General features: G+C 34.0%; 2 protein-coding genes across 2 annotated transcripts in view; one reads left to right on the forward strand and one right to left on the reverse strand.

Moving 5' to 3' along the window:
- LOC117336032 (integrator complex subunit 1-like) overlaps window positions 1-10,886 on the reverse strand; it is a 37,067-nt gene extending 26,181 nt beyond the window's left edge. Inside the window, exons 1-14 of the mRNA XM_033896366.1 lie at window positions 10,846-10,886; window positions 10,110-10,391; window positions 9,564-9,760; window positions 9,197-9,334; window positions 8,897-9,050; window positions 8,373-8,481; window positions 7,840-8,026; window positions 7,101-7,246; window positions 5,317-5,458; window positions 4,813-4,995; window positions 3,688-3,781; window positions 3,265-3,388; window positions 718-795; window positions 332-489 (exon numbers count right to left, since the gene is read on the reverse strand). Of these exons, the coding sequence (XP_033752257.1) occupies window positions 332-489; window positions 718-795; window positions 3,265-3,388; window positions 3,688-3,781; window positions 4,813-4,995; window positions 5,317-5,458; window positions 7,101-7,246; window positions 7,840-8,026; window positions 8,373-8,481; window positions 8,897-9,050; window positions 9,197-9,334; window positions 9,564-9,760; window positions 10,110-10,391; window positions 10,846-10,876 (2,023 nt within the window). The 5' untranslated portion in view covers window positions 10,877-10,886. The remainder of the gene's footprint in view (window positions 1-331; window positions 490-717; window positions 796-3,264; window positions 3,389-3,687; window positions 3,782-4,812; window positions 4,996-5,316; window positions 5,459-7,100; window positions 7,247-7,839; window positions 8,027-8,372; window positions 8,482-8,896; window positions 9,051-9,196; window positions 9,335-9,563; window positions 9,761-10,109; window positions 10,392-10,845) is intronic.
- Window positions 10,887-20,657: 9,771 nt separating this feature from the next.
- Window positions 20,658-27,518, forward strand: LOC117336095 (cytochrome P450 3A11-like). Its single transcript, XM_033896474.1, has 12 exons — window positions 20,658-20,734; window positions 20,948-21,044; window positions 21,207-21,259; window positions 21,563-21,659; window positions 21,790-21,992; window positions 22,406-22,554; window positions 22,816-22,943; window positions 23,340-23,555; window positions 23,737-23,825; window positions 23,992-24,132; window positions 24,332-24,494; window positions 26,041-27,518. The coding sequence occupies exons 1-12, from the start codon at window positions 20,685-20,687 to the stop codon at window positions 26,131-26,133; spliced, it is 1,479 nt and encodes a 492-aa protein (XP_033752365.1). The 5' UTR covers window positions 20,658-20,684; the 3' UTR covers window positions 26,134-27,518.
- Window positions 27,519-27,821: the final 303 nt, after the last annotated feature.

A 27,821-nucleotide genomic window follows, 5' to 3' on the forward strand; every position in this document is an offset into this window, starting at 1 on the left:
ATTATCAGTATAGACTTGTTTTTCTTAAGTTGTCTCAAATTTATTTATTAATAACTAGTTCTGATATCTCTTACAGAACCGGGCAATTACACAAATTCGCAACGGATGAATAAATAGCTCAAAAACAATGCTTCGCATTTTGTCTCCTCGACAGCAAAGAGGCTGATGGTCTAAGTACAATTTTATCTACATCCACCAGTGAGAGTACAAACACTGCTATGACAGCACAGAATACCCCCTTATTGGGTATTTACTGCCTTTTTTGAGAATATTCTCTCATCCAACCCCTACAAGCAACATCTAGACTTGCTTTACAGCCCAGAAAAATTACCATCACAGCTAAGACAGGCTGCTCTCTTGACCAGCTGATCTACAAGTTCCACAGCATCTGGAGGGTTGATGGGAATGTCTGGGGAAAGACCTATCACCAGTATCCTCATTAGGGTATCTTCCAGGACAGGGGACTCTGACGCAATCCTTATCAGGGATCTGCAGCAAAACATTACAATCAATATGACTGCCATAACACATCAGATTTAGAAAATCTTTTTATAGACATTACTTCATATTTCAAATTCATCAGCAAATTATTAACATTAGTTATCAATTGAAATACTTTTTACGTGTTTTTACAGCTTTACTCAGAAATTCTTTCTTTTTATATTAAAATTTACTACCAAACCTATAATAGACATAAGCTATGGATTAAGTACACACTCTCTCTCTCCTTCTGATGGCCAGTTGTCTTTGTTGCAGTAATGTTCAGAAGTCTCAAGGAACAGCACTTTGTGTAAACTACAAAAAAATGTAAACATTGAAATCTTAAGTAGAATAATTTATCACACAAATCTGAAAACAATATGTTGCTTATTATATCACTTTGGGAGATGTACCTGTAAATATTATTACAAAATCAGCGTAACCCTGAGGTACGTAAGAATGTAAACAGCAGTGAAAACATAAAACATTGAACTTTCAGTAAAAATTATGTAAACAGCAGCGAAAACATAAAATACTGACCTTTCAGTAAAAATTGAAAACAACTTACTAGTTATTTATCAAAAATATTTACATTTTCAAGATATTTTGTAATTAACAATGTAATTAAAAGATAAAAATATTGTTCAGATCCATCCAATAAGAGGATAATTAAGTTACTCCTAAAGCAAATCTAAGATGATCTTCACCATTTCATCAAATGATGATTTATGTTTATAAAAACTTGTTATTATTCCAGTGTATAAATGTCACCTACCAGTATATAAACTGTCACCTACCAGTGTATATACTGTCACCTACCAGTGTATATACTGTCACCTACCAGTATATATACTGTCACCTACCAGTGTATATACTGTCACCTACCAGTGTATATACTGTCACCTACCAGTGTATATACTGTCACCTACCGGTGTATATACTGTCACCTACCAGTGTATAAACTGTCACCTACCAGTGCAGTGTTCCAGCTAGGTCGGGTTAGCAGGGCGCGGCGCCCTGCCCCTAATTCAAAGTTAGAAATGCGCCCCGCCCCTTTTTCTGTAGTACTGCCCTTTTCTAAGTGTCATTGATGCTCATTTTGCCTCGTATACTCTAAATCCGATTTGCTGAAGCCATGCAATATGCAGTCAGTCAGTCACTAATTGGCCACCTGTAACACTAGTCCCCTTACCTGTGTTAGACCCTTATCCACGGTACTGATGTACGCTGCCCGAGGCAGTGATCGGTCAGCTGGGGATCGAGCTGGTGTTTTAATAGATTCATTTAACCGTGACGAGTCGATAGGATCGGTTGGTAATCCAATCAAATCATAATCACGACGGCTTTTTGAAGATGGACAAAGTAATGATAATGGATGGAAATGTTGTTTTACTTATGTAAACAACTTTTGACAAGACCGAAAAGAGCCGCACGTTTGTCGTAAAGTTATCCCATGAGCACGTGTGCATTGGCGATCGATCTATATATCTTTGAAATTTTCTTCACGTGACAACACGAAATCCTTCTGGTTTTAACCAAGCAACTTTTAGGTAAATGATCATGAGATCACTTTCCAGTGATTTTCCAGTAATCAAAATTAGCTTTCGGTTGATTTTATTTGATGAAGTTTGGCGGGACACCGGAAATGGTTCGTTGTAAATGCAGATGTCGCAAATTCCTTGTTGGATTGCGGATTTCTATACAAAATGTTTATTTTTCATAAATAAATAAAGGACATATAAAAATATCTTCTCATGTGAATAATGGTTGCAAAAGTTTAGTTTATATTGTGTTATTTTCGTATCAGAAATGCCGACTCTGCATTAACTGCGGGTCATGTGATAGCCAAGTGATTACATTTCTAACAACACGCGGGGACCGTTTGTTTACGAGAGCAACGGAACAAATGTTTGATCAGAAACTTGCGAATCATAACCGGCTCTAATTCGTTTACCATTTCTTATAATTAATTCAAGAAAATGTTAACTTGCTATAATTTCCTGATTTTAGTTTACCGTTATTTCTAAAGAGTCTAAAGTGAAAGTAGAAATGTACCGCCGCTTACAAGATGCATCGTAGTTATTTGGACGAAGTTTATTCAGATATTAAATAATAGAATTTCTTTTACTTAATCATTTTTTCTCATATATGCTTGACCACATTTTCTCCTTTGCTCCATAATATCTTCACTTACAATTAGTCGTCTTACAATCACAACGGACAGACCAGAGACCTATATTAATTAGTTAGTATATATGTAGGTATATGGACAGACCAACTTCTTGTTGAAAATATCGCTCTGTTGACTATATCTGATAGTAACTTTTTGATTGGACGTAATTATCGTATATGGATTCTATCAATACACCCTTAAATTGAAATAATGCCAATATCATTTTATTTTTGAATTACTCTAGGTCATTACTTTTACCATCAAAATTTAAAACAATATTTGAAGAATAAAAAGAAAGAAGATATTTTTACACACAAACGAAATAATAAAAAAAATCAATATATTTCTATTTGTCTCTATGAATCAGGTCATATGTAATGCATGAATGTACTTGAATTGTCCTGTAAAATAAGGTAGAAGATAGATAGGCCTTTTTTTAGGCAGCGCCCTGCCCTTTTCAAATCCTAGCTGGAACACTGCAGTGTATATACTGTCACCTACCAGTGTATATACTGTCACCTACCGGTGTATATACTGTCACCTACCAGTGTATAAACTGTCACCTACCAGTGTATATACTGTCACCTACCAGTGTATATACTGTCACCTACCAGTGTATATACTGTTCCGGTTTGAGCTCCACAATGTGTTTTGATACAATGGTATGCATCCACCATACAGCATCTCGCTTTATCATGGCTGTCTGCTGGCGGTATTTGTGTAGAACTTCTGAATCTGAAATTAACATTACATAATGCAATACCACTGAGATTATTATGTAAATGGGGGTTCTAATATACTGCAAAATGAAAACAGTACACATTTACAACACTAGTCTTGCACCTGCAATTTCTTTTTTTCCCAGATTAGAGCTAATGATCTTTATGGAAACTGAAAATATTGAATTATGAAATACAGTTCTGTATTCATATTTCAAATTTAAAATCACTTTAATTAATTTTTGCATATAACATTCAAAAGAAATATCTGAAATTTAGAGAATGCATTATCATTTGATACAGAAACTGCCCTACCTTGTTTATCTCCCTTGGCCTCTCGTACTGATGGTGTGATCCCTATGAGGATGGCCACAGATACCATGTCCACAACAGAGAGAATGTACCGTTCCTGAAGCAAATAGATTTAGCATTGGAATAACAACCTGTATGATCATGATGGAAACCATTACATTACAGATCCTGTACATAGATAATTGTGATGTTCTATATGAAAGATGTAATGCTGATTCTTTTGGTTGTAGAAAACTTGTTGTTTCTTTGCCAGTCTTAAAGGAAAATAGATCTGATAATTTTCCTTACATACATTTTCTCATAAATGTGAGTTATGTGATATAGAAATTATGAAACAATTCAATATGTCAATCACCTAAACGCTTGTGAATACAATATCACATTTATGAATAAATAATGTTCAATAAACTTCATAATTAATTCATTGACACTCACTACTAAAAATAGTAACAGTGACCTTGACCTTGACCCAAAACCCCTGAAACACACTCTTGTCTGAGATATTATGGTCCTTTATCATTGTGTGAAGCTCAATCAAAATCACTGAGCAATCAAACCGCTAGAGCGCTAACAAACTGTCAGTACATACATAGAGGTTACACAACGAGTGGTTGTTGGATATGGAATTTATTTCACACTCGTAAGTTATTTTTTAAAGTTACAAAAGACACGAGCTTTAGCGAGCTTTAACGAGTGTGAAATAAATTCCATATCCAACAATTTCCAGTCGTGTGACCTGTTTCTACCACAATAATATCGGCTTGAATCAAAGGGAAACGTGGCCAAGTATAATTTCGCGTATGCAAATAAAGGGTACCGGTGACGTCCGGGACCCGGTGATGTGACGTCATTAGATTATTGATGACGTCTATAACAATTGCAGCTTGGGTCAAAGTTCACCGTGTTAGCCAATCAAAATGCGTACAGAGTTTATACCATGTGTGGTATAAACAGATTGTTAACCAACAGCTGTAATGATTAACTGATGGTCTGAGAGTTGAATAACACAGGGTATTGTGGTAGAAATGCATATACACAGAGATGAACAGAGAGGAAACCTATAGTCCCCCAGTGTCATTGGTCGGTGACAAACAAGCTTTCTGAGAGTAGAAATATAACATAAGATACCCTTAATGCGCTGTCCATTTCCATAAACTTGGAATCTGCTCTTTCCTGCATTAAATTCAGACAAAACGATGACAGTTTGAGGTCCTGTTTTAGTGTGCGAGCTATTTCGCGGAGTAGTGCCCGAAGCGCCCGAAGGTAATCTTCTTTGTTGGAGAGCAGATCCTGGAATATCTCAGCCAGTACCTAGAACAGGAAAAAGTTGATTAACTGTAACTTTTTCTCAATAAAAAAACATTTATTTGCAATGTGCAAACAACATTTAAGGAAGGAATTCCTACTTTTCAACGAGAAAACTATGATAAATCAAGTGGCAAAAAAGTCATTTTGATATTGGATCAGTCCCAAAATATATTACTAAGTCCAATGTTTAAAGAAATACTTCTTGCACTGGAAAAAATATAGCCTATTTCTTTGAATGGTTACTGCAGTAGGCACATTTAATTGTATACTTTACATAATATCAACTGGTAGAATATGGACAGGGTTACTAAGCAGTAAACAAACCTTGGTGGCCTGTGTGGACGAGGTCTGAAACATCACACTAATCAGCGCCATGTTGTTGGGGTTCCTAGCATTGGACAACTCATTGTAGATAGTGTGAGTGAGCATCATACGTAGGTTCTCTTGGTGTTGTGGTATCAACTCCCTGTAAAAAACACAACTCAAACATTTACCTAGTTACCTGGAATCTCCATTACAACCCAAACATTTACCTAGTTACCTGGAATCTCCACCACAACTCAAACATTTAGCTAGCTACCTGGAATCTCCACCACAACTCAAACATTTACCTAGTTACCTAGAACCTCCACCACAACTCAAACATTTACCTAGTTACCTGGAATCTCCACCACAACTCAAACATTTACCTTGTTACCTGGAATCTCCATCACAACTCAAACATTTACCTAGTTAGCTGGAATCTCCACCACAACTCAAACATTTACCTAGTTACCTGGAATCTCCACCACAACTCAAACATTTATCTAGTTACCTAGAACCTCCACCACAACTCAAACATTTACCAAGTTACCTGGAATCTCCACCACAACTCAAACATTTACCTAGTTACCTAGAACCTCCACCACAACTCAAACATTTACCAAGTTACCTGGAATCTCCACCACAACTCAAACATTTACCTAGTTACCTAGAACCTCCACCACAACTCAAACATTTACCTAGTTACCTGGAATCTCCACACAACTAAAACATTTACCTAGTTACCTGGAATCTCTACCACAACTAAAACATTTACCAAGTTTCCTGGAATCTCCACCACAACTCAAACATTTACCTTGTTACCTGGAATCTCCATCACAACTCAAACATTTACCTAGTTACCTGGAATCTCCACACAACTAAAACATTTACCTAGTTACCTGGAATCTCTACCACAACTCAAACATTTACCTAGTTCCTGGAATCTCCACACAACTCAAACATTTACCTAGTTACCTGGAATCTCTACCACAACTCAAACATTTACCTAGTTACCTGGAATCTCCACCACAACTCAAACATTTACCTAGTTACCTGGAATCTCCACCACAACTCAAACATTTACCTAGTTACCTGGAATCTCCACCACAACTCACACCCTTACCGAATTGGTTATCTCCAACATGGTCGTCAGTACAATGTATGGTATTAGTTTTGTATTGTTTAACATCCTATCAACATCTATGGTCATAAAAGATCTTCCGTAAATCTTCTAGAGAACTTTTTTTCTTTAAAATTACATGTAATGAATGGATGAGATCATGAAGAAAATATTGTTAACAATACATGGATGGTAGAGAATTAAGGTAAGTTTGATCTGCCAGTTAGATTTTACAAAGGAAACTAAAATGAAATCTTTTCAAAGATATTCTGTACATATATTATATTTCCATATTCAATAAGTACAGAATACAAAAAAACAACCCTACAAATGTTATTTGGTCTTCTAATACGTTTTACGAACCGAACTCATGCATTCTATTTGGAATCCATCCGAGGGAGACTACCGTACATACAGAACTACCTATACCAGGCGTTGGATCTCATTTTCTTTGTATTTCTATAATCTGTGGAATCCACACATTTGGTTCTAAAATCAGGACTCAATATCATAAGTAACAAAGACTCCTTCAATTATGAATTGCAGCCATTGTCCTAAAGTTTAGAGAACAAAGGTTTCCACCGAACTGTCTCAATTGATACACAATTTTTTTTAATCAAATGTTATTTTATGTTTTCAAAGCTTACCTGATAAATGTATGAATAAGGTCAGTGAGTTCACTTACCTGATACAAGAGAGGAAATGGTTGAGAAGCGGTTTAGTTTTCATTCTGATCTTTACAAGTTGTGAGAGAACCTCTATGTCGTTCTGGTCATACTGGTTACAGTTCATACACAGGGACATCAATAGCTCCTGGGCGGACCGTGTCAACTACAAATGTGTTTACAAAATCATTAATCATAAGTGATAAAAATTTCCTTTATCAATCTTTGAAAATTTGAATTTTGATTGTTATAGTCTGCCAAAAATTTCAAAAATATCTCATGGAAAATGAATTGATATTTTCTGTTCTGCATACAGAATTCACTGTGATTATTGGCCCTAAATGATTCCAATTGATAATGGGCTGTAAAACAATACAATACATTAAAACCATAATTAATGACCTACTTTTATGAGAAGTCCACCTCTTTTGTAAATAAGGTAACATCGGCCTTGGTGGGATTCAAGAAACTTCCATCATAAACCTTAATTTTTACTCAATCGAAAGGCAAGGAACACCATACATAACACAGACCAATATTTCATACAATGAGGTTTTAGACACTTTTGCTATATATTCCATCAAGTTATTTTACCCTCAAGGCCCTTGATGGACATTATTTCTATCATCCTAATCAAATCCCCTCTTTTCATCGATTTTTTTTTAAGAAGTAAGAGTGATTATAATTATAGTGAATATGGTATGTAAAAGCAATTAACAGTTACTGCAATCAATTAATGCTAATGATAACCGAGTTTACCTTTGGGTTTTGTAGCCACATCTCCAGACGCTGTGCCGCCTGTAGCCGGACCTGGCTGTAACCACATGTAGCGGTCATCAGGCGGATAACATTGCGAGATGATGTGTCCATTGTCTGACGGCGACTCAGCTGCTCACGGATAATATCCATCACATAGGACTCTATACTGTCCTGTTGGTAGGGGTATCTGTAATGTAATGGCAAAAGTCCATTATAGAATACTAAAATATTCAGACAATCAAGGTTATTAGGTTAGCCAACACTGACAGGAAAGAAATACAGGACTATATATACAGTGTATACAGGGTATCCAACAGAGAGTATGCTTTTGACTCCCGAAAAATCATATTTGAGTGCTGTGTTTGAAAGCACACATTTACTAGACATGTATACTGATTCTTCAGATTTCTAAGAAAAAAATTATTAGACTTCTGAAATTGCTAAAAGTTCAGAATCAATTGGAAGCCCCGTATTTATCTTCATACCACTTTACAATTTTAATCGATTCTTTTCAGATAAAAAGCTTATCATACCTGGGAAACACAGTGACCTCATCCTCACCAAGGCTGCTGAGTTTATCCTCCAAACTGTCCGACGATTTGGTCACATCATCCTCATCCAGAAATGATACTACAGGACTTGCTGTACATAAAACATCTAAGTTATAATGACTTTCAATACCATCATTTAATATAATGTGTTAACATGGGTAGTATCGAGTGACAAGTTCATTTCAGACTAAAACTTGAAAAATATGTTCCCCATACAGTTGCTATTAATTATAACAACATTCTGAAATCATGAAAAAAAAAACATTACTGATGGAGTACATCAGAGGTATCTTAACTCAAAACCAATTTTGTTACCAAAATTGTATTCTTTCCAAAATTTTTCATTTCTAAAGTTGACCATATACATTCTGTACATGTATATTTCTAAAACAGAGAGGATCGTTATTACTGTTTTCTTTTCTTTCTAGCTTACTGTATCTGTATACCTGGCTGTCCTATATGCTATTTCTATATGATTCAAAATATTAGCTGTGTGACCTATTTACCTGAGCCAGATTGTGAGCCAGACATATCTACTGACACAGACAGTGACTTGGAAGGTAACTTGGTGTTGAATGCTGTGATGATATTGTCAACAAAGCTCTTACAGTCTGATCTGTCTACCCAGATTCGCTCTCCAAGGGAATCTTCTACAAACACCTAAAAAGAAAAGGCCAACAAATCTTTTACACACACATTGATTTTATCATCACTGTGTGATGTATATCACCAAGTTATTGGCAAGTATACATCTTTATAAAGATAAATACTGAATTCAGTATTTATGAAATTGGATGATATCATACCTTCACAAAGTCATCCGGCCAATTTTCCTCCTCAGAAAATGCTGCCATCAGAGCATTACAGGCAAAAACAGACACAAGCACATTTCCTTTGGCTTTGAAGTTGAGTGACAATTCCCTTTTCAGCAGACTACAGAATGCCTGAAATTTGAATTTAAAAGATTTTGTAACACCTTTACCATTTTCCAGTCATGCTTTGTACATGCATATGAACTCAAATATCTGATGCAATGTTTAGCTTCAGTGTATTATTTTTTCAGCTAACGTTTTACAAAACTTTTATTTAAGTTAACTATGAACAAGAAAATATAAAACTTATTTCATACTTTACACATGCAGCCACCTATTATACTTATTTTCTTCATCGCACCTGAATGATGAGCTCACTGTTGAAGAGACTGGAATGAGTTTTTGCTAGTGACATCATAGTTAGGTACACCACAGTGTCTGGTTTGGAGCGGTTTGCTCGTAGATTTTTTATTGCACCAAGAAAGAGACCCTCCAGTTTCTCATCATTACACATGTCCTCTGCATCTAGCACCTCCTCCATTAAAGTCAGAGGGTCAACTGTCAACAGATGTTTATAATGATATAAAGGTAAACAAGATAACCTGCAAGGTAGATTAATTATCACTTTCATGATCATGATGCTCTGATTGTCTTTATCATATATTTTTTCTTTTTATTCTATATCACATGTAGATATGCTTTTGCTACTCTCTACCACTAAACCTAAACATTATGAATCATATACCTGATGAGGTGTTCTGAATTAAACATTGATCAAAAGACAACATTTACAAAAACATATTGAAGCCTACAAATTCATGTTTCAAAATATTTTGAAATGTTTGATGCGTCATTCCATTCAGAAAAAAACAACAACAATCTCTGTTTGATAAAGTTATGATCTTACTGTCAACAGCAACTTCATCCAGCTGAGAACTTGCATTGGGAGCTGGTGAAGTCCTTCTGTCTGCATCAGATGATCGTCCTAAGGGTGTGAATGTTTGTCCTTGTATAAGCTTTGGCCGCTTGGCTATCCCAGAGATGGATGTTGGAGGTGCTTCTCTCTTCCTTTCTGTGGGTAGTAGTTTCTTTGACGAGACTTGAGAGGGAACTCGTGGTACATCCAACTCGGAGGCCGAAGACTTGGATTTTCCGAGAGCAATGAAGTCTCCCGGAGGTGCAATGTGCACTGCAAAAGGAAATATAACTACCTACAACACTGATATTTAGCATATTAAAGTAGTTATTTGAAATGTTCATGCAAGTAAATATATCTAGTTAGCTGACAGTACTAGCTAGTAGTCATTTGTATATTATATAGACATTTAGGTACCGTACGCTTAAATATTTAGTAAATAGATTGCTGATAATCGTATGAATATATATTAGAGGTAAATCAGCCATGGTAGTATCGTTCAGTATAATTTATATCTAAGTAAATGTGTTTTAAATACCGATCTGGGCCGAGTTGACTCCATTTTGTGCACATCATAACAAAACAAATCTAAGTGAAATTGAATCGATAAAACATCCTGCAAGTACTATTTCATAAAGAATATATCCATGGTACGAAAATGATGTAAATTAAAACATGTGTATCGAATCAAATCAGTACAGAGATGACATAAAGACATTGTAAAAACCTTTCGCCTTTGCCGGTCTTTTCGCAGCCATTGCTGCAGAATTCTTCGTCGTATAGAAGCTTCAGTAACGTTGCACTACTATTACAGTGATTTCAAGCGTTTCATCTTCCATACTTCATAAAATTTGAATCGGGTCATGGCGCTGTATCCGGATGTAGCACAAAATTGAGCAGACACCTTTGACCATAAGAATTGTATCGGGGTAAAAAACAAGAAATGTTGAAAAAAATTCAAATAAATAAATAATTAAAACTAAGTCTACCAATTTCATCAATTTCTGTCCCCTCACATGGCACTTCTGCGGAGCAACCAACACACACAAAATGTGGAGAAAAAAATCAGGAAAGGGCACTCAGATTCATATACGACACACAGGAAGATACTTACAAAAATTTACTAGTCCGTTCAAAATTACCATCACTCAGAATAAGGAGACTCAGGAATTTTGCAATTGAAGTCTTCAAAATCACAAACAAGCAAACAAGCAAACACCAACATACTTACATGACTTGATCAATATCACAGAAAAAGCATACACATTCAGATATCACAAAACTTGTTAGGACAACAAAATATGGTAGGCACTCTTTTCGGTCAGAAGCACCTAAAATCTAGAATGCCCTACCAGATCACTTCAGAACAACACCTTCACTCACACAATTCAAATCACTGACAAACAGCTGGTATGGGCCACAATGAAAATGCAGCACATGCAGATAAAACATAGACATACACACACTCACACACATCAGAGGTCTTTTTTTTTTCTTTTTTCTTTTTTTTGCCATTTCAATTTTTTGAACAAAGTTTTAAGTTCCAATTAATTGTTTTTGTTTGTTTGTAAGAGTCTAAATAAACTTAATGCATCATGTACAATATCCATACTTTAAAATGCTACTGCTATGTCTAAAGAGATAACTCCAAGAATATATTTACAAAAATCATTGATCTGATGCAATTAACTGGTTTTATAATGGTTTTTCTCACAATCAGGTGAATACAATGTTGTTGTTTTTTAATCAGGTTAATACATTTGTATGCTTTTATGTTTTATCTATTTTTATTTATTTTATTCTGTATTTGTACATGTCTGTTACTGCTAGAGTCGATTTTGATAGCTCATTAGAGCTAATGTTGATTTGTTATAATATGTACCGACTATAAATGTTTGAATTGAATTTTGAATTTAATTGTAGCGTATCTCGTGGCTCAATCGCTCAAATAACTTTTAAATCAACCTGTTTATGATATTTCTATTTCGTAACTGTTGGCATTACATAAATACATGTATACAACACCACATTTTTGGTTTTTAGTCCCTCATCTTTTACAAAGTATTTCATTCGGAAATATTTCAATGTTCATTCTTATGGAAATTGTTCATTTCCTTGTATTTTTTAATTCGTCAAGGATACTTGAGCAATATTTGTAGATTTCGTTATTGCGTCGTCTATGAAATTACAGGCAGTTTGGTACCAAAAAAACATTTACCAAATCTCATTTATCGGGCAAATCCTTTTTACAATAAACCGTGAAATGACTATTTCGTTTTGACAACTGATTGCCAAAATTTGAATATGGTTCGCCTTTCAAAGACTCGTCAGTGATGTTAAGGACATCATACAGGTGTTTCGCCCTTCAAGGACTCGTCAGTGATGTTAGGGACATCATACAGCTGTTTTCACCCTTCAAGGACTCGTAAGTATAGTAGTCATGTTTGGGGCTAAATGTTTGGAAATTCAGAAAGAAAATTAAGAAAATCTTGAAAGCCCTAGTTTAACGTTAAGGTATATGACGGGTAGTGCAGCAACCAAGGTACGAACTAGACCATCGGACATATAGCTCTTCCATTATCTTATCTGTTACATATTGAAGGTAACATGGCGTCCTCTAGAGAGCCTCATATGGGGACAGTATAGACTGCTGGACAGTAAACCTGTTGATAAAGACATTAACCCATATATAGGAATTCTGTACGGATCAGAAATCTAGTTATGATGTGATAAAGCTTCGCGAGATATATTCGTCTGTATACGGCATATTTCCCGCTTATTATTATGGCTGGTCGCGTTAGAATCTGAGGAAATTGATGCAGTTATGAATTCTAGAAATAAGACTCCCCGGACACGTACACACATTGATTCAGGAAAGTGCTGAAGAAATCATACTATGTGATATGTAACTATCAGAAGAGGTCCATGGCACGCCATTTTGACATTTGTTACCCTATTTCCTATTAAGGTAAAATACGCTTTAAATCTATTTAAATTATTTCTTTTTACCTTTTTAGGTAAATAAACATTTTATTTGCATTATGTTTTATTTTACTGAAGTGAAAATAATTTCACTTTAGTAAAACATGTTTTATATATTAAAAAAGTATGTCTATGCAGAATAGTATTCAGTAAAATTCTTTTCACCTTGAGGTAAATATTTCACCTAAGTATTTTTTTTTTTACTTTTAAGATGATACATCTCCGACAAAGAGTTGTTACGCTCGATTGAAAAAAGAAGAATAAGCTGTTGTTTATTCTTTATGTTATCTTTTTAATCTCAGCGATATAGTATTTTTAAATCGAATACATTATTTACACTTTATTTTTCACTGAAATCATTTTTTGATGTAATGTAATTCTTTTTCACTTAAGCGAAAAATTCCACAAGAGGAAATATGAAATGAATCGTAGAACAAACACTCGCCTATATCTATATCATTGTGAAGACTTTTAGAGATGTAAGGTTATATTATATAGCCGGATAGAGCTTAGACACATCGTGTGACATTATCTAAGTATTAAAATATCCCGGGGTAACCAGGTCAGCAATTGAAACACTTAATTGACAGTTTCTCTTATGGTTTCTATGTCCTATTCTACTAGTCTCAAACCCGCTTTCAAATTATGCCATATGAAATATTTTATTAAAATTTCACATCATGTTATGTTATAAGTCTTAGTTTTTTTCAGCAAATATAGCACTTCTTTGTCTCCATTTCATCCAACAGCAAAACTAACAATGTCTGTCTGATGAAAATCTCAAAACACGCCCCTCACAGTCAAGTCAAGTGATCAGACGGTCATTGACCAATGAGAACCGACCAGCCATTACGCAAAAGGTCGGACGCAAGTTATCGCAACTTATCAATGTCCTGTCCATGATATTAATATATGCAAACTTAGCAAGTTAGAAGGGTAACGCTTGTTGGCTCGAATGGGGGGACCGGAGTACCCTGGGAACCGACGTGTTCGGGCAGGTGACCCCATACATAACCACAAGCTAAATCAGCATACAATGGTATTATAATAAAATGCGCCTGTCTGTCTTAATAGATTTCTGGGTAAGAGTGAAAAGTTAAATTTAAGAAAATAAAATTGTCGAGATACTGAACATATTTGTCAGTAAGTGACTATAATATGATATCATTGACTGAAATACACCTTGACAAACTTACTCTTGATTTAGAACTTCATGTACAAGGTTTCAGTGAACCGTTTAGGGCTGATAGAAATTTTGTAGGAGACGGAAGTTTAGTATAAGTACCATTTCAAATAAGAGCTTATAGACGCTTAAATTTTGAATTTCCAAATTGTGAGCTGATATGACGGATACAATTAGATTTTCCAAATAGTAGTATTGAAGTATGTACTGTGTATAGACCGCCAAATCCCAGTAATGTCTTCTGGCAATTATTTCTTGCGTCCATAGAGAAAGCTTTGGATTCTTCGGCTAAGATAATTTAGTTTAAACATATTTTATTGTATCATAAATATACAAAGGGATCGGGCACAAGTTTTCCAACTTATATAAAGCCCTTTCCCAAAAACAGTATGCAACACAAATATTTACACAAGATGACATAAGAATTTACATAAAGTGATTTATTTTTTGAAAATGGGAGTTTAAGAAGAGTAGAGATGGGGTGATAATTAGAGGGAAATGGAGGGAGAGAATGTAGAAGTCTCCTTTATTTAAAATTTACTTTACAATTTTTGAAGAATAATTAGAAAAATTTTGACAAGAAAGTTTTAAAGTATTGTTTTTAGACCGAGTGAGTGATCTTACTTGACTCAGCTGACATTTGTTAACATTGCGCTTTTCCATACTTTCAGTTGTTCTAAGATAATTATTGTAGGCGATATTAATGTTGATATGCTTACTGTGCCTAGGTAACATGCTTTTTCAGGTATTTCAAATGATTTTAATTTGAGAAATGTTATAAATAATCTTACCCGTATAATAGTGAATGTCCTTTGATCCTGTAATTCTTTAAGAAGTTTAAACATATTTATTATCAAAACATAGACACGGGATTAGGCACAAGTTACAACAACTTCTCAACGCCTTCTCCCAACATATATACAGTGTATTACAAGGCATAGTTACATTTACATGGATGATGACAAAACTGATATAATATACGGTTTACCAAATAAACTGATCAAATCACAAAATTCAAAACCTGTTACTGGATTTGATAAAACATTGCACATATCTAAAGATATTTCTATTAAGGTCAACGGAAAGTTGTGAGTTTCCATTTAACATAACTTCTAAACTAATTGTAACATTCAGATTATTTAGGTTTTGCAATAAAATATGCCTTTCGTTAGTAAAACGGTGACATGCCATAAAAAAAGTGAAAGGCATTCTCACAAGGATGACCACAAATACATGCTGCGCTTTCTACAATTGAAGAATTGAATCCTCTGTTTTATCTACAATTGTATAGACAGAAATAACAGTGATCATGAAGCATGTTTAGTATATATAGGAGTCCTAAGTAGAATACATGTAGCCTTCAAACGTGAAATATGGTGCTATAAACAAGCATATTTTAATGAACTTAATAGGCAAATTGAAAATTTGTCTGGAAAGAAATGTTTATTGAGTCTGGAGGTGTTGACGGAACTTATGAAAAGTTTACTAATACATTTAAATCGATGATTAGTTCATGTATCTCCAAAAAATATTACTATTAGACCTAATGATAAACCATGGATGACGCTAGAAATGGGAAAATGTATTAGATTACGAGATTACACAAAAATGCAGAAAAGGTAGCGTGGTATTGATGTAAATTGTTTTAAAAGAAATAGAAATATGTAGAATCAATAATATGAAAAAGTATGCACAAGAATGGTTTTATACTAATATAGGTGGTTTTATTGAAAATTTTGTTGTATCTGACCCGAAATCATATTGGAGATTGTCAAGAAGATTAATAAAAATCAGTGCGAAGTCTTATGCAATTCCCTCACTAGTTGATCCATTAAATGGAAACAAGCTATAGTTATGCCTTAGTATAAAAAAGAAGACAAACATTTGCCTATGAACTACAGATCTATCTCCTTAGTCTAAGCCATAGGACAAGTTTCTGAACGAGTCATTGTTAAGTACATGTATATTCACAATTAATTTTTGGATAACTCATTGTTCTATTCAAGATAGGGGCCGCGGTGGCCGAGTGGTTTGTTTTTGTTTAACGTCCTATTAATAACCAGGGTCATTTAAGGACGTGCCAGGTTTTGGAGGTGGAGGAAAGCCGGAGTACCCGGAGAAAAACCACCGGCCTACGGTCAGTACCTGGCAACTGCCCCACGTAGGTTTCGAACTCGCAACCCAGAGGTGGAGGGCTAGTGATAAAGTGTCCGAACACTCGGCCACCGCGGCCCCATTGATTTGTATGGTGGATTTGGTCGATGAAGCAGAAGGCACTTACTCCTTCGGAACCCCTGGTCTTATTTCTTGTTTGCAAATCTATATTTTGTTTATGTTTTGCCCTCGTTTACTCGATTTTGAGTTTGAATAATGGTTTCGGTATTATGTCGGTATTCTTTGTCGTTTTTATGCATTATCCAAAAGTAATATATAATCACATGCAGGAGACGCTATTAAATATCAAAATAAAGTGTATTTAAACTGCATCGGGCGATTCGACGTTCAGACAAGTGCTAGGTGAACAAAATACAAGCAGTTAAATACATTTATACAGTTTAAAAGAAATTAGCTGAAACCGAACCAGGGCAGAAGTCATATTGGGACTAGAAATAATTGGTTAATGTTTGTAAACGTTAAAAAAGATTACCCGTGACAATTTGACATGTTTGTTTTGTTGTTGTTGGGGGTTTTTTGGGGGGTTTTTTTTGTGCTTGTGTGTGTTTTAAGCAAAGCATGCTTACATATAATTCCCACCAAACTCAGATCGATCTAATTGTGTCACAAACTATGAAGTGAGGATCAGTTCATCATATTTACGGGGATCATAAACATTTGATCATTTCGATTTTTATTCAATTTGTTTCTTAAATCAATTTTTTTCAACTTTTGGCCTTAAATGACTTATATAAAATCTTTCATAACTGCCCTAAAGCAACTTTGGTTAGACGGATATGTAGTTAATTAGAAAATTTGGGGTCTAATTGTGGAATTGTTATTTGATAAACAATTATCATCTGACGTTATTGTGCCGACAGCTTCTTCTCACCGTGTGATTCTCTTACATATATTATTGTAAGATCATATATATTTTATATAATAATATTCGCTCGGTATTTATTTTCTATGTATATTTAATGACCTCGAATATAAAAAATAAAATCCCCGCGAATATTACCAACTATGACGGTATGTAACGGGACCACAATGACTCCAGACTTAAGCAATTTCACTATACTTGCGATTTTTAAACCCCCGTACATTACCAATGCCCTCATACGAATTTTAAGATGGAGGGTGACATAAAAGCTAAAATAACCATTCTAATTACTTTATCATGATCTCATGATCTCACAGTCCCAGTGATTCCTGGAATTACATACCATCAATGTATTCTGTGGTTTCAGAATGTCCACAACGTAATCTGGCTTATATAAGGTTGGTGGTAGACTATACTATGTACTGAATAAATCATACAATCGCATACATTTATACCATAGCAGAGATAAGCCAACACGCTGTCATGTAAAAGAGACGCACGAATACTAATATAAATCGACATAACACAGAATAATAATATCATAACAACTTGTCATGACTTATTATCAAGATAGTTTAAATAATACAAACAAAAGCCACCATGCACTTTTAAAATTAAGAGTAATTTTTTGTTTGCATTGTCCATAGAAATCCTAGATTAAATCCGTCCTTTTTATATTCTCTGTTAAACAGCGTTTTATTTTTTGCGCTAATCTTGATTTCCTAAATGCTTTTCTGAGTTTCCAAACTTTTATAATATTGATGATCCTAGATTATACAAAAGACACACACTGTATTAGCACCAAACAGCTGTTTTAGGACTCGTTAATGATACAGAGGATTTAAACTGATCATAGTTGCTGACAAAAAATAACTTTAATAAGAAAAAGAAAATCTTAATGGTGATGCAAAAAAAAACTATGATTTCAATATTGGATTTATGTTTATATTCTGGACCGAATCACTATTCAAATGAATTAAAAAGTAACAAGCAGGTAACAATACACATCGGAGATAAATATCCTCCAGTAGCGTCTACCACCTTTAACCTGTAAGGATTGTATAAAACAGACGAATGACGAAATGACTGTTCTATTTGTTGGCGGTATATATTGTACCTATTAATATATTAATATATATATTAAAAATAAAAAAGGAAATCCATCTCATGAAAAAAAATCTGGATTCAAAAAATTCTGCAAACAGTTCCTATGTAAAAATATGTATCAAAAGTTTTTATGACTCTAAATATTTGTAAACTGATACAAAATAACATAGATTCTGGTCATTGTTTCACAAACGAAACACAAACTACCACCCATGTATATATTTAATTTCTTTCCTCTTTCATGCAACACTTCTTTCCATACAGAAACTACTACAAATAAATGAAATTAAATCCGTAAGTATTCGTGTGCATAGCGCACCTGGGTGGACATCGGGATGGATGTCACGTGGTGTAAGGATATAAGGCACTCACGTGGATAATGCGCTCTTTCGAGTTCGTTGCTCACCACATAAACACGTACATTGATTTATTGTTACGTAGATATTTTCTTCTTAAAAGATATTCCGTAATTTTTGCTCAAAAATAAAGTAATTATAGCCGTAGGTAGTATGCCGGCTAGCAGGGTTAGAGGTTTGTTTTTGTTCTGTGTAAGAGGGTGTTGACGTTGTTTTATGTGAATAAATGAGCAACGAGATGGTATCTCATTTATGTGTTTGTTATTCATTTGAATTTAATTATTTTATTTTCGGGTAAATCTAATGAGGGAGAACATAAATGAATAAAATGTCATGCTCTTAACCCGTTTAAAAGCAGTAAAACAAATTCCGAAGAACAACAAATTAATTTGGTATCGCCATAAAGGTGGTATTCGTTTATTTAAACGTAATGTTGTAACTTCCATAATTTTAATGACATTATTATTTACATTTTGATGTAGAGATTCATTATTTATACAGACGCTCCTACTAATTTATTTTCTTGATTTGATACATGCTGGTTGATATTCTTGGATAATATGTTCAACGTGGAGTGAATCTAAATTTCAAATTAAATTAATTCCATATAAGACTCACAAATTTTATATGCATGACTTTTTGTATACAGTGTACTGTAATAGTAGATTTCTTACTGCACAATTACCAAGTCTCATTAACGTTCTGTATTACTGGTTATATCATTATTATTGTCAACTGATCGACACGAGAAAACACACGAGACAGATATTCTATTCAGAATTAGATACAGAAATTATTTCAGCTTCTTCATACAGTTGTGTCATTCTCGAATGTCAAAATAAGGAGAGGACATTATTTTTAAATGAGATTTTTTTTTAATTGTTATTTATTTTTTATTTATTTATTTAACTTTTTTATACTGATAGATTTTGAATTTATAAAATACTAGCAAACATTCATGAAAACGATATCATTTATTGTGTCCGTTCTTACATGTGCTATATTATCAATTTTGATTATAACTCATATATGGAATTTATACAGGGTAAAAGACAAAATATTGTACAAGCATACCACCCTCAAGCATGCCCTTTCTCCTTGCAGCCCTGAACATACACACAGAAAGTATATCCTTACTTATTAAAGCTTTAAACATATATTTTTATTATTATTTTCTATACAGTTATATGAATGAATATGTCATTTAAAAATCAATTTATATCTAAAAAATATAAAAATTATAATTTTTTATATTCATCCATTCGCCAAAAGTCACTAGAATGATTCTTTGATTAAAAAAACTTTTCAATAAATAAGAACGTTCCATAGGTCTAACACGACATTCAAGATAAGAATGAAGGTCAACACTCCGTTTTTTTTTTGGTTTTTTTTTAATAATGCTACAACAGGTATATATTTAGAACCACTCGTGTCGCATTGTTTTATACAAAATATAGGTGAAGGTCATTAACATTTAGATCGGGATAATGCCCGATATCACCAAAACATCTCAAAGTCTCAAGTATAACTTCCAGATTTAGTATTCTGAGCAGAAAACTGACATATTATCATTGTAGCCCCTAGCTGTCTATGTGGGTCCGTTTGAAGTACACAGTTTGCATATAGCCAAAATGTAGCTATATTTGTCCACTGTTTCTATCTTTATTCGGTAGTTACCTAAAATAGAAGACAAGTGTTTGTTCCCAGATAGCGTTGTGTATGAAGGATGCGATAAGGGAGGGACCCTCTTGCCAGCCGAGACTTCAGAATCGGCCCTTCCCCCTGTACCCTGTCGGAACACTGCATAATATCCGCTCCCATATAAAGTGCCTCGATTGTCTTACTCTATCATTTACTTTGAATACTTGCTAAGGATTACATTGTCTTACTACATAACAAACATGGAACTTTCTCTTATACTGATGGCGCTTTGTGCTATGTTGGCGTACTGGTATGTTAAACTAACATGTCATTTAAACTGATTTGTTTTAGAGAGAATTTTTATTTTTCATCGAAATGTGTTATATTATTCATGAAGAAATTTGAAATTTTATCCTGTTACAAGTACAAATATCTTATTTTTAGTTTATATGATTTATTTAATGGTAGATTTGTATTGCAAAAGTGAGTAATTATATTTAATTGCATGTCCTTAACATTTCAGGTATTTGAAAATACATTTTGAAGTGTTCGAGCGAAATGGTATACCCGGGCCGAAACCTGCTTTTCTTCTTGGGAACATCATCGAAATGATGAAAAAGGTACAGTCACGTGAGATATTCTTCTGAAGATGATAATCAATTTGATGAACAGTTTTAAGCACCTTCGTGTTCCCCAGATCACCAAAGACATCTTTCCTGTAAATTCATCGTGATCTTTTCTGGAATAGAGAACTAACGCTTATTGTACTATCTTTATTTTAGGGACAGCTGCAAGCAATTAGAGACTGGAGAAAGACTTACGGGACAGTTTTTGGGTAAGATTTTTGGACATTCAATTTTGGATATTCAGAGACATTTGAAAATATGTCATAGTGAATATTTTTGCAATGGATTTCTAAAAATGATTATTTCAGTAATATTGATAATAGTTACTATCCCGCTGATGTTTTTTTAAATATCTTGCTAAGCTTAATATTCAAAATTTGTTTTGTCTAATCTGAATAAAATTTGTTGATTGTTTTTATTAGCTGGTGTATTAGTTTCATAAGCTTTAGATTACTACATCAGTCCATTTTTGTTGTTTTCTAAGACTGAATGGATCCTATTCTGTTTTTCAGATATTTCGAAGGGTTTACCCCGGTTCTTTCTGTTAGTGACCCGGATGTCGTTAGGGAGGTTCTGGTGAAAGACTTCGCAAATTTCCAGGCGAGAAAGGTACATATGAAATAATGAAAATATTTAATGGTCAACTTATATGATAACCTTTCTTTTCAAACAGTTTTAAACATGAAGGTGTTACAACAGACATATTTGGTATCATAAAACAAATTAATTAATGTTGCAGCCGTTTCCTCTTGCCCCAAGGAAGAGTCTCGGTCTCTTTCTGGAAAATGGCCATCAATGGCGACGCAGCCGCAGTCTCTTATCTCCGGCCTTCAGTACCAGCAAGCTTAGACAAATGACAAATGTTATGGAGCAACAGGTGGACAAACTTCTCCAAAACCTCGGCAAGCAGCAGGGCAAGGGAAACTTCTTCGACATATACAGGTATATATATATTATATATAAAACTGATAATTGACATAAGTAGACGTTGCATTTTGCACTAGCGCTTTCACTGTTAAATCTTAGGATATATAATATTTACATATATATATATATATATATATATAGGAGTACTGCGTTTTGATATATGAAAATATTTAATAATATTTTCTGTAAACATGTTTAAACATAACTATTTTTGCATTTTGGTTTAAACACATTTTATTGCACAAAGAAAAGGGATTGGGCACAAGCTAGTAACTTATATCAATGCCTTTCTAAAGTTTATTTAAATATAATCAACGTAAAACAGTGCACATTGTACTACCCGGCGACTCTTCTTATAAAAAAGAACATTAGCACTAGCGGATTCGTCCTTTACTTTAATAACAGCAATATTTTAAATTCTTTTTCAGAGAGTTCCAAAGCCTCACGTTGGATGTGATTGGCCGTTGTGCCTTTGGTCTCCATACAAATGCGCAGATGGACGTATCTGATGAATTCCTTAACAATATCCAGTCTCTGTTCAGGAACATGAGTACCACCCTGATCTTACCAATAGTCAGTAAGTGTTTTAAGTCTTTTGTGAAAACACAACATCTAAATATACTAAATATACATGTATATGCATTCAATAAAAATAGAGATTACCGGCAAGCAAACAAATCCGGAACTAAAGTATACAAGAGAAAAATATTAACAAAATATAGAATTACATGGAGACCATAGGAAAAGTAGAAGGACATTTGTATGTCACGTGCTTTTATTTAAATTAGTATAAGCAATTATAAAAGATTAATAATATATTGTAATTTTTGTGTTCCAGTGTTGTTCCCGTTCGTGCAGTATTTCATATTCGCCATTAAGAACGTTGTGCTCGCCATCGGCATGAACCCCGTATCCTGGCTTCGGCGTCGACTAATCGATGTTATCCGGATCAGGCGAGAGATTGGGGTATGTATTATCTGCTGCATGACACGTTATAATTCATAAGAAAAGTAACGCAGTTCAGAATACGCATGTGTTTGACGGTTTTTGAAATCCAATATTTGAAAAATAGATATTATCTAAAATAATAACATTTATATAAAAAAAAATGTTCGACCTTTTTGAGTTTCCTCTGGCGCATCCTTGATAGAAACTATAAATTTCACTGACGAGTCATAGAAGACTCTACTGTATCTATATCTCAACTTGTATTGAAATATTCTTAAATATTTTGTGTGGCTTTTGTAAAAAAAAAAAATCTGACGTTTGCATATAGTGCACTTAATAAACAAGATATTTCAAATCTAAAAAGTAAGCATTTATAATCTTTTTTTAACAAGAACCTGTAATTTCTTATTTCAGAATGACGGATCTGTGACCGACCTCATGCAGCAAATGTTGTTTCATTCCAAAAAACACCAGCAAATGTCTGACAGAGAAATTGTTGCACAAAGCCTTACGTTTTTGCTTGCTGGATATGAAACAACCAGCGCTGTTCTAGCGTTCCACTGTCACGTACTTGCCCAGAATCCAGAAGCCCAAATTCGTCTCCGTAAAGAAATTAAACAACTCGGACAGGTATGTACTCATTCATCATTTTTACGATTTGTTATTGCTTATATATTATTTACACAAAGAATGTTAAGAAATAAGGTGATGATAATATATATACATAAGTCAAAATAATCATTAATATAGTATTTAATGATCATTAGATATATCCGAGTACATTTTCTTACCTTTGCGTCAATGCTTACAGGAGAGAATAAGTTACCAGTCAATACAGAAGCTGCCCTATTTAGATATGGTGTTTGATGAGGTCTGTCGCCTGTACCCTACCGCCTCCTTGTAAGTATAGCAACTACTTAGCAGTTACTGCTAACTGTTTATAAAAGCAAACATTCTAAAAATAAAACAGTTAGATAAAATTTAAGAATTAAACTGCTAAGATACAAAAAGATGATCGAGCGAATTTCGATTATGAAATAAATACCAATTTAACTTCTTATAACAGGATTGTCACGCGCCAAGCTGCTGCAGCTCGCACGTATGGTCACGTGCACATTCCCGCTGGTATGAACGTGCAGGTGGACGTTTGGGGACTTCACCATGACAGCAAATTCTGGAACCAACCCCAGAAATTCATGCCAGAACGGTAAGCTCTAAAACTTGTTATGTTATATAAAAAATAATTGACACAATGCTAGTTTAAATAAAAAATCCTTCAGATGAAAACGAATTTAGTCCCGAAATTTTGAAAAAAAGTAGGTAATTGGAGATATATTTTATTTCAAATATGAAACATTGTAACTATTTTTTATATATATTAAATTAAAATGTTTTTTCTTTCACAGGTTTTCCGCAGAAAACAAGTCCAAGATAAGACCTTACACATTTATTCCTTTTGGGGCTGGCCCACGTAACTGTATCGGATCCCGATTCGCCATGTTGGAAACTAAGATCGCTGTTGCTCGTATCATCAGGGATTATGAGCTGAAGTCCGCCAAGGATCAACAGGTAATTGCATATAATATAAGATAAGTCCGTCAATTACGCATGTGGGTTAATGTTGCATTTATAATTAAAAAGAATAAAAAACATCATGTTTTAATATAAATTCAATATTTAATGATTTCCCGGTTAGTTCTGTTTGTTTTTTTGATCGGATTTTAATGTTAGGTGTCCAACGTCTTTATCGGGATGTTTTCGTCGTTCCTCGTGTTCTCGCGTGGTCACGTGACCGGCACGAAGGACTACATTAACACTTGGTCGGTAAATATGGCCAGAGCACCCGACCAACGTATTTTGTCGTACAAACAAATATGATACACTTATTCATCGTGCTAAGAAACCGAGAAAAAGTGCTGTACATTCTTCTATTTATTCAAGTATGGTTACATAACGGCGTTATAAACTGGTGTTAATTGAAGAAATGCCGATTAATTGACTACTTTTTAAGTAATTTTGACGATGTTTGTCATTTTCGTAAGAATGTACAGCACTTTTCGTTGCTCTCATACAATTACCTTCACGCTCGTACCTGTTTCATAAGTATTGATTTAGGGTAGTCGGGTGCTCTAGGACGATTCATAGAGCTAGTGTTAATGTTCATTCTCCAATATTGGAACTCTTCAGTGTTTTAAGTATCGAAATCGGCATATAGAAACGAACAAACGTTAATAAACGAATGCAATTGATCGTAATTAATTCAATTAATTATTTACAGATGATTTCCAGAGACATAAGGTATAGTTAGAAGTTTTCGGCTGTACACATGCAAGTTTGTAAATTCGTCACTGTGATGAAACCACCGTCCTCGTTGCCATGACAGCCGATCTAAGCTGCGATCACGAATACACTGACAAAGTGAAAGTTGAAGTATTTTTCGCAGCATGCGGTTTAAACTTAAAATTACAATCACACCTCACATTGATTGGGGTTGTTTAATCATACCTGATCAATTGAATTATCAGAAAACTAACAAAACATTAAAAAGCACAGAATGAAGCCTTCGTGTCAGGCAGTGCAGACACAACGCGGGATCTGTAAACAATGTGACGTCATTGGAATGTACAAGTTGCAACAATGTACAACAATGTATATTTTACATGAATACACTAATGAGCAACAAAACGGGACGCAACATTAACCCACATGCGTAAATGTCGCCTTAAACGATAGAAAACATAATCCGTTAGTGTGATATTCTTTATTTAGACAATTTTCTAATCAAATAATGTTGATAATCAACAGAAAAGTATATACATGTACATATCCTTGGATGCCGAATTATATGGAATTCATTTCCCCCTTTTCCAGGGAAAAAAAGGTGTTATTGAAATTGATGAACGGAAATCATTCAATATATACCTGCCTTTATATAATATTATCGCTTTTTTATTATATTATGTACTTTTATTTTATATTATGTACTTTTAGATAATAGCATGTACTTCTATATTATATTATGTACTTTATATCATATTATGTACTTTTATATGGTATTATGTACCTTTATATGGTATTATGTACCTTTATATCATATTATGTATTCCTATTTTAGGAAGACCTTGCCCTACTGTGTCGCGGCGCTATCGTTCCTAAAGACGGAGTCCATGTGAAGCTGATTCAGACACGAAATGCGAAAGCCGGATGAAATTCGTTTCGATTAATTCGTGGATTCTAAAATTGACATCGCCCAGTCAATACATGACGGCTACCCAATAGAGGTGTAGTAAGGTGACAAGCGTCTAGCCGTACGAAGCTCTCCCAGCAGAAGATTGCGTCGACGCCCTGCTGATCGGCCACGCCCTGCTGATCGGCCACATGGGTCTAGATCCAAAGTCGACTCCCCTGTAAAAGTTCTTTTTAAAGATTTATGCAAACATTGTATAGGTGTTTTGGATGAAACATTGGACGTGTACAATAAGGAAATTTGATTAGAACATAGCTAAATCATTTCGTGGAACTGTTTACAGCCATAATTAGCAATTATTGGTGAGGATTCCTGAGGAACTGCTCTTGTGAAAAATATGGACAACTTATCAGTATATATAACTACACATGGTAAATACTATTGTGGAGTTTATCGACATTCTGTCGGTGCAGGTAAATATATTACCAAGATAAATCTAGTTCATTTGTTTAAATGTATTAAAATGTTAACATAGATGTGAATTAACTATTCTACTTCAAAATAACAGTTTTCTGACTGAACTGTAGTTTCATCGAAGTATAATCAATATATAAATTAACATCTATATGCTATAGACATAGATGTCGTTGATCAGACAATATGAATTATATGTATTTTTATTGTTATTGTTTCGTTATCATTGTAGTCAAAATCGAATCTCATTTTTTTCCAATGTAATATGTGACTTGTTTCAAAACCAGGTCATCTTTTAATTTAAGGTTCTACCAATGTATGGTTTTGTTTTCATTGTAATAAGATATGTCAATGTTTACTAACACTTACTAACATTCTCAGTGTATCTGTCGACTGTATACCGACGGAAATATAAATACAGTATTATTTTTCCTTACACATTATAAAGCATCCAGATGTATAAAATTATTCAAAAAGAACTTTCTGTATTTTACAGTCAAATTTTCTTATAACTGATGTTTAAGATTTAATTTAATTATCACTTTTCTATTACTCTGATTTGTAATACAGTGGTGATATTTTGTTATAAGAGGAAACACATTTCAAATACGATGTCATTCAAAATCTTGTTTTTGTAACAAAAAAAACGGTATATTTTTTCCATTATTTGATTACTTGAGTGGTAATCAAATCTCAAATTATATTTTTTCTAACGTTATTTCTGTTATTATGTTCTGTTAACACAACGATTCACATCATTTGTATATTATTTATTTATCGGCCATGTTGCGACACACGCGCATTGTTCTTTTTTTATGCTCAAGTAACACATATCTGTTTGTGTAGTTTGAATCACTATGTTGCTTGTTTGTGATATATTTATACTTGTTTTCAAATTGATGAAATAAAATTATCATCAGAACTAAAATCAATATTGTCTACTTTTGTCATTTCTGTGATGCATGATCAGTTTTTGAGTAGAAGGTGACAGAAACTTATGAAAGATGAGTCAATCTTGCAGGTACAGACGTCTAATTGAATATTGATCTATGAATTTTCCTAGTCAGCGGTAATCGATTTGTTATACATTATGCTGCAGCTATTTATTTTCAGACTAAAATTTTATGGCCGATACATGTTCACATATTATATCGTGAATAATTATATCAAACTAGCTCTGCTTTGTCTAATATAGTATAGCTGACTGGTACCTCACAAAATGTTTTATAATGTAG

The sequence above is a fragment of the Pecten maximus genome, chromosome 1, assembly GCF_902652985.1.
Source record: "Pecten maximus chromosome 1, xPecMax1.1, whole genome shotgun sequence".
Lineage (NCBI taxonomy): Eukaryota > Metazoa > Mollusca > Bivalvia > Pectinida > Pectinidae > Pecten > Pecten maximus.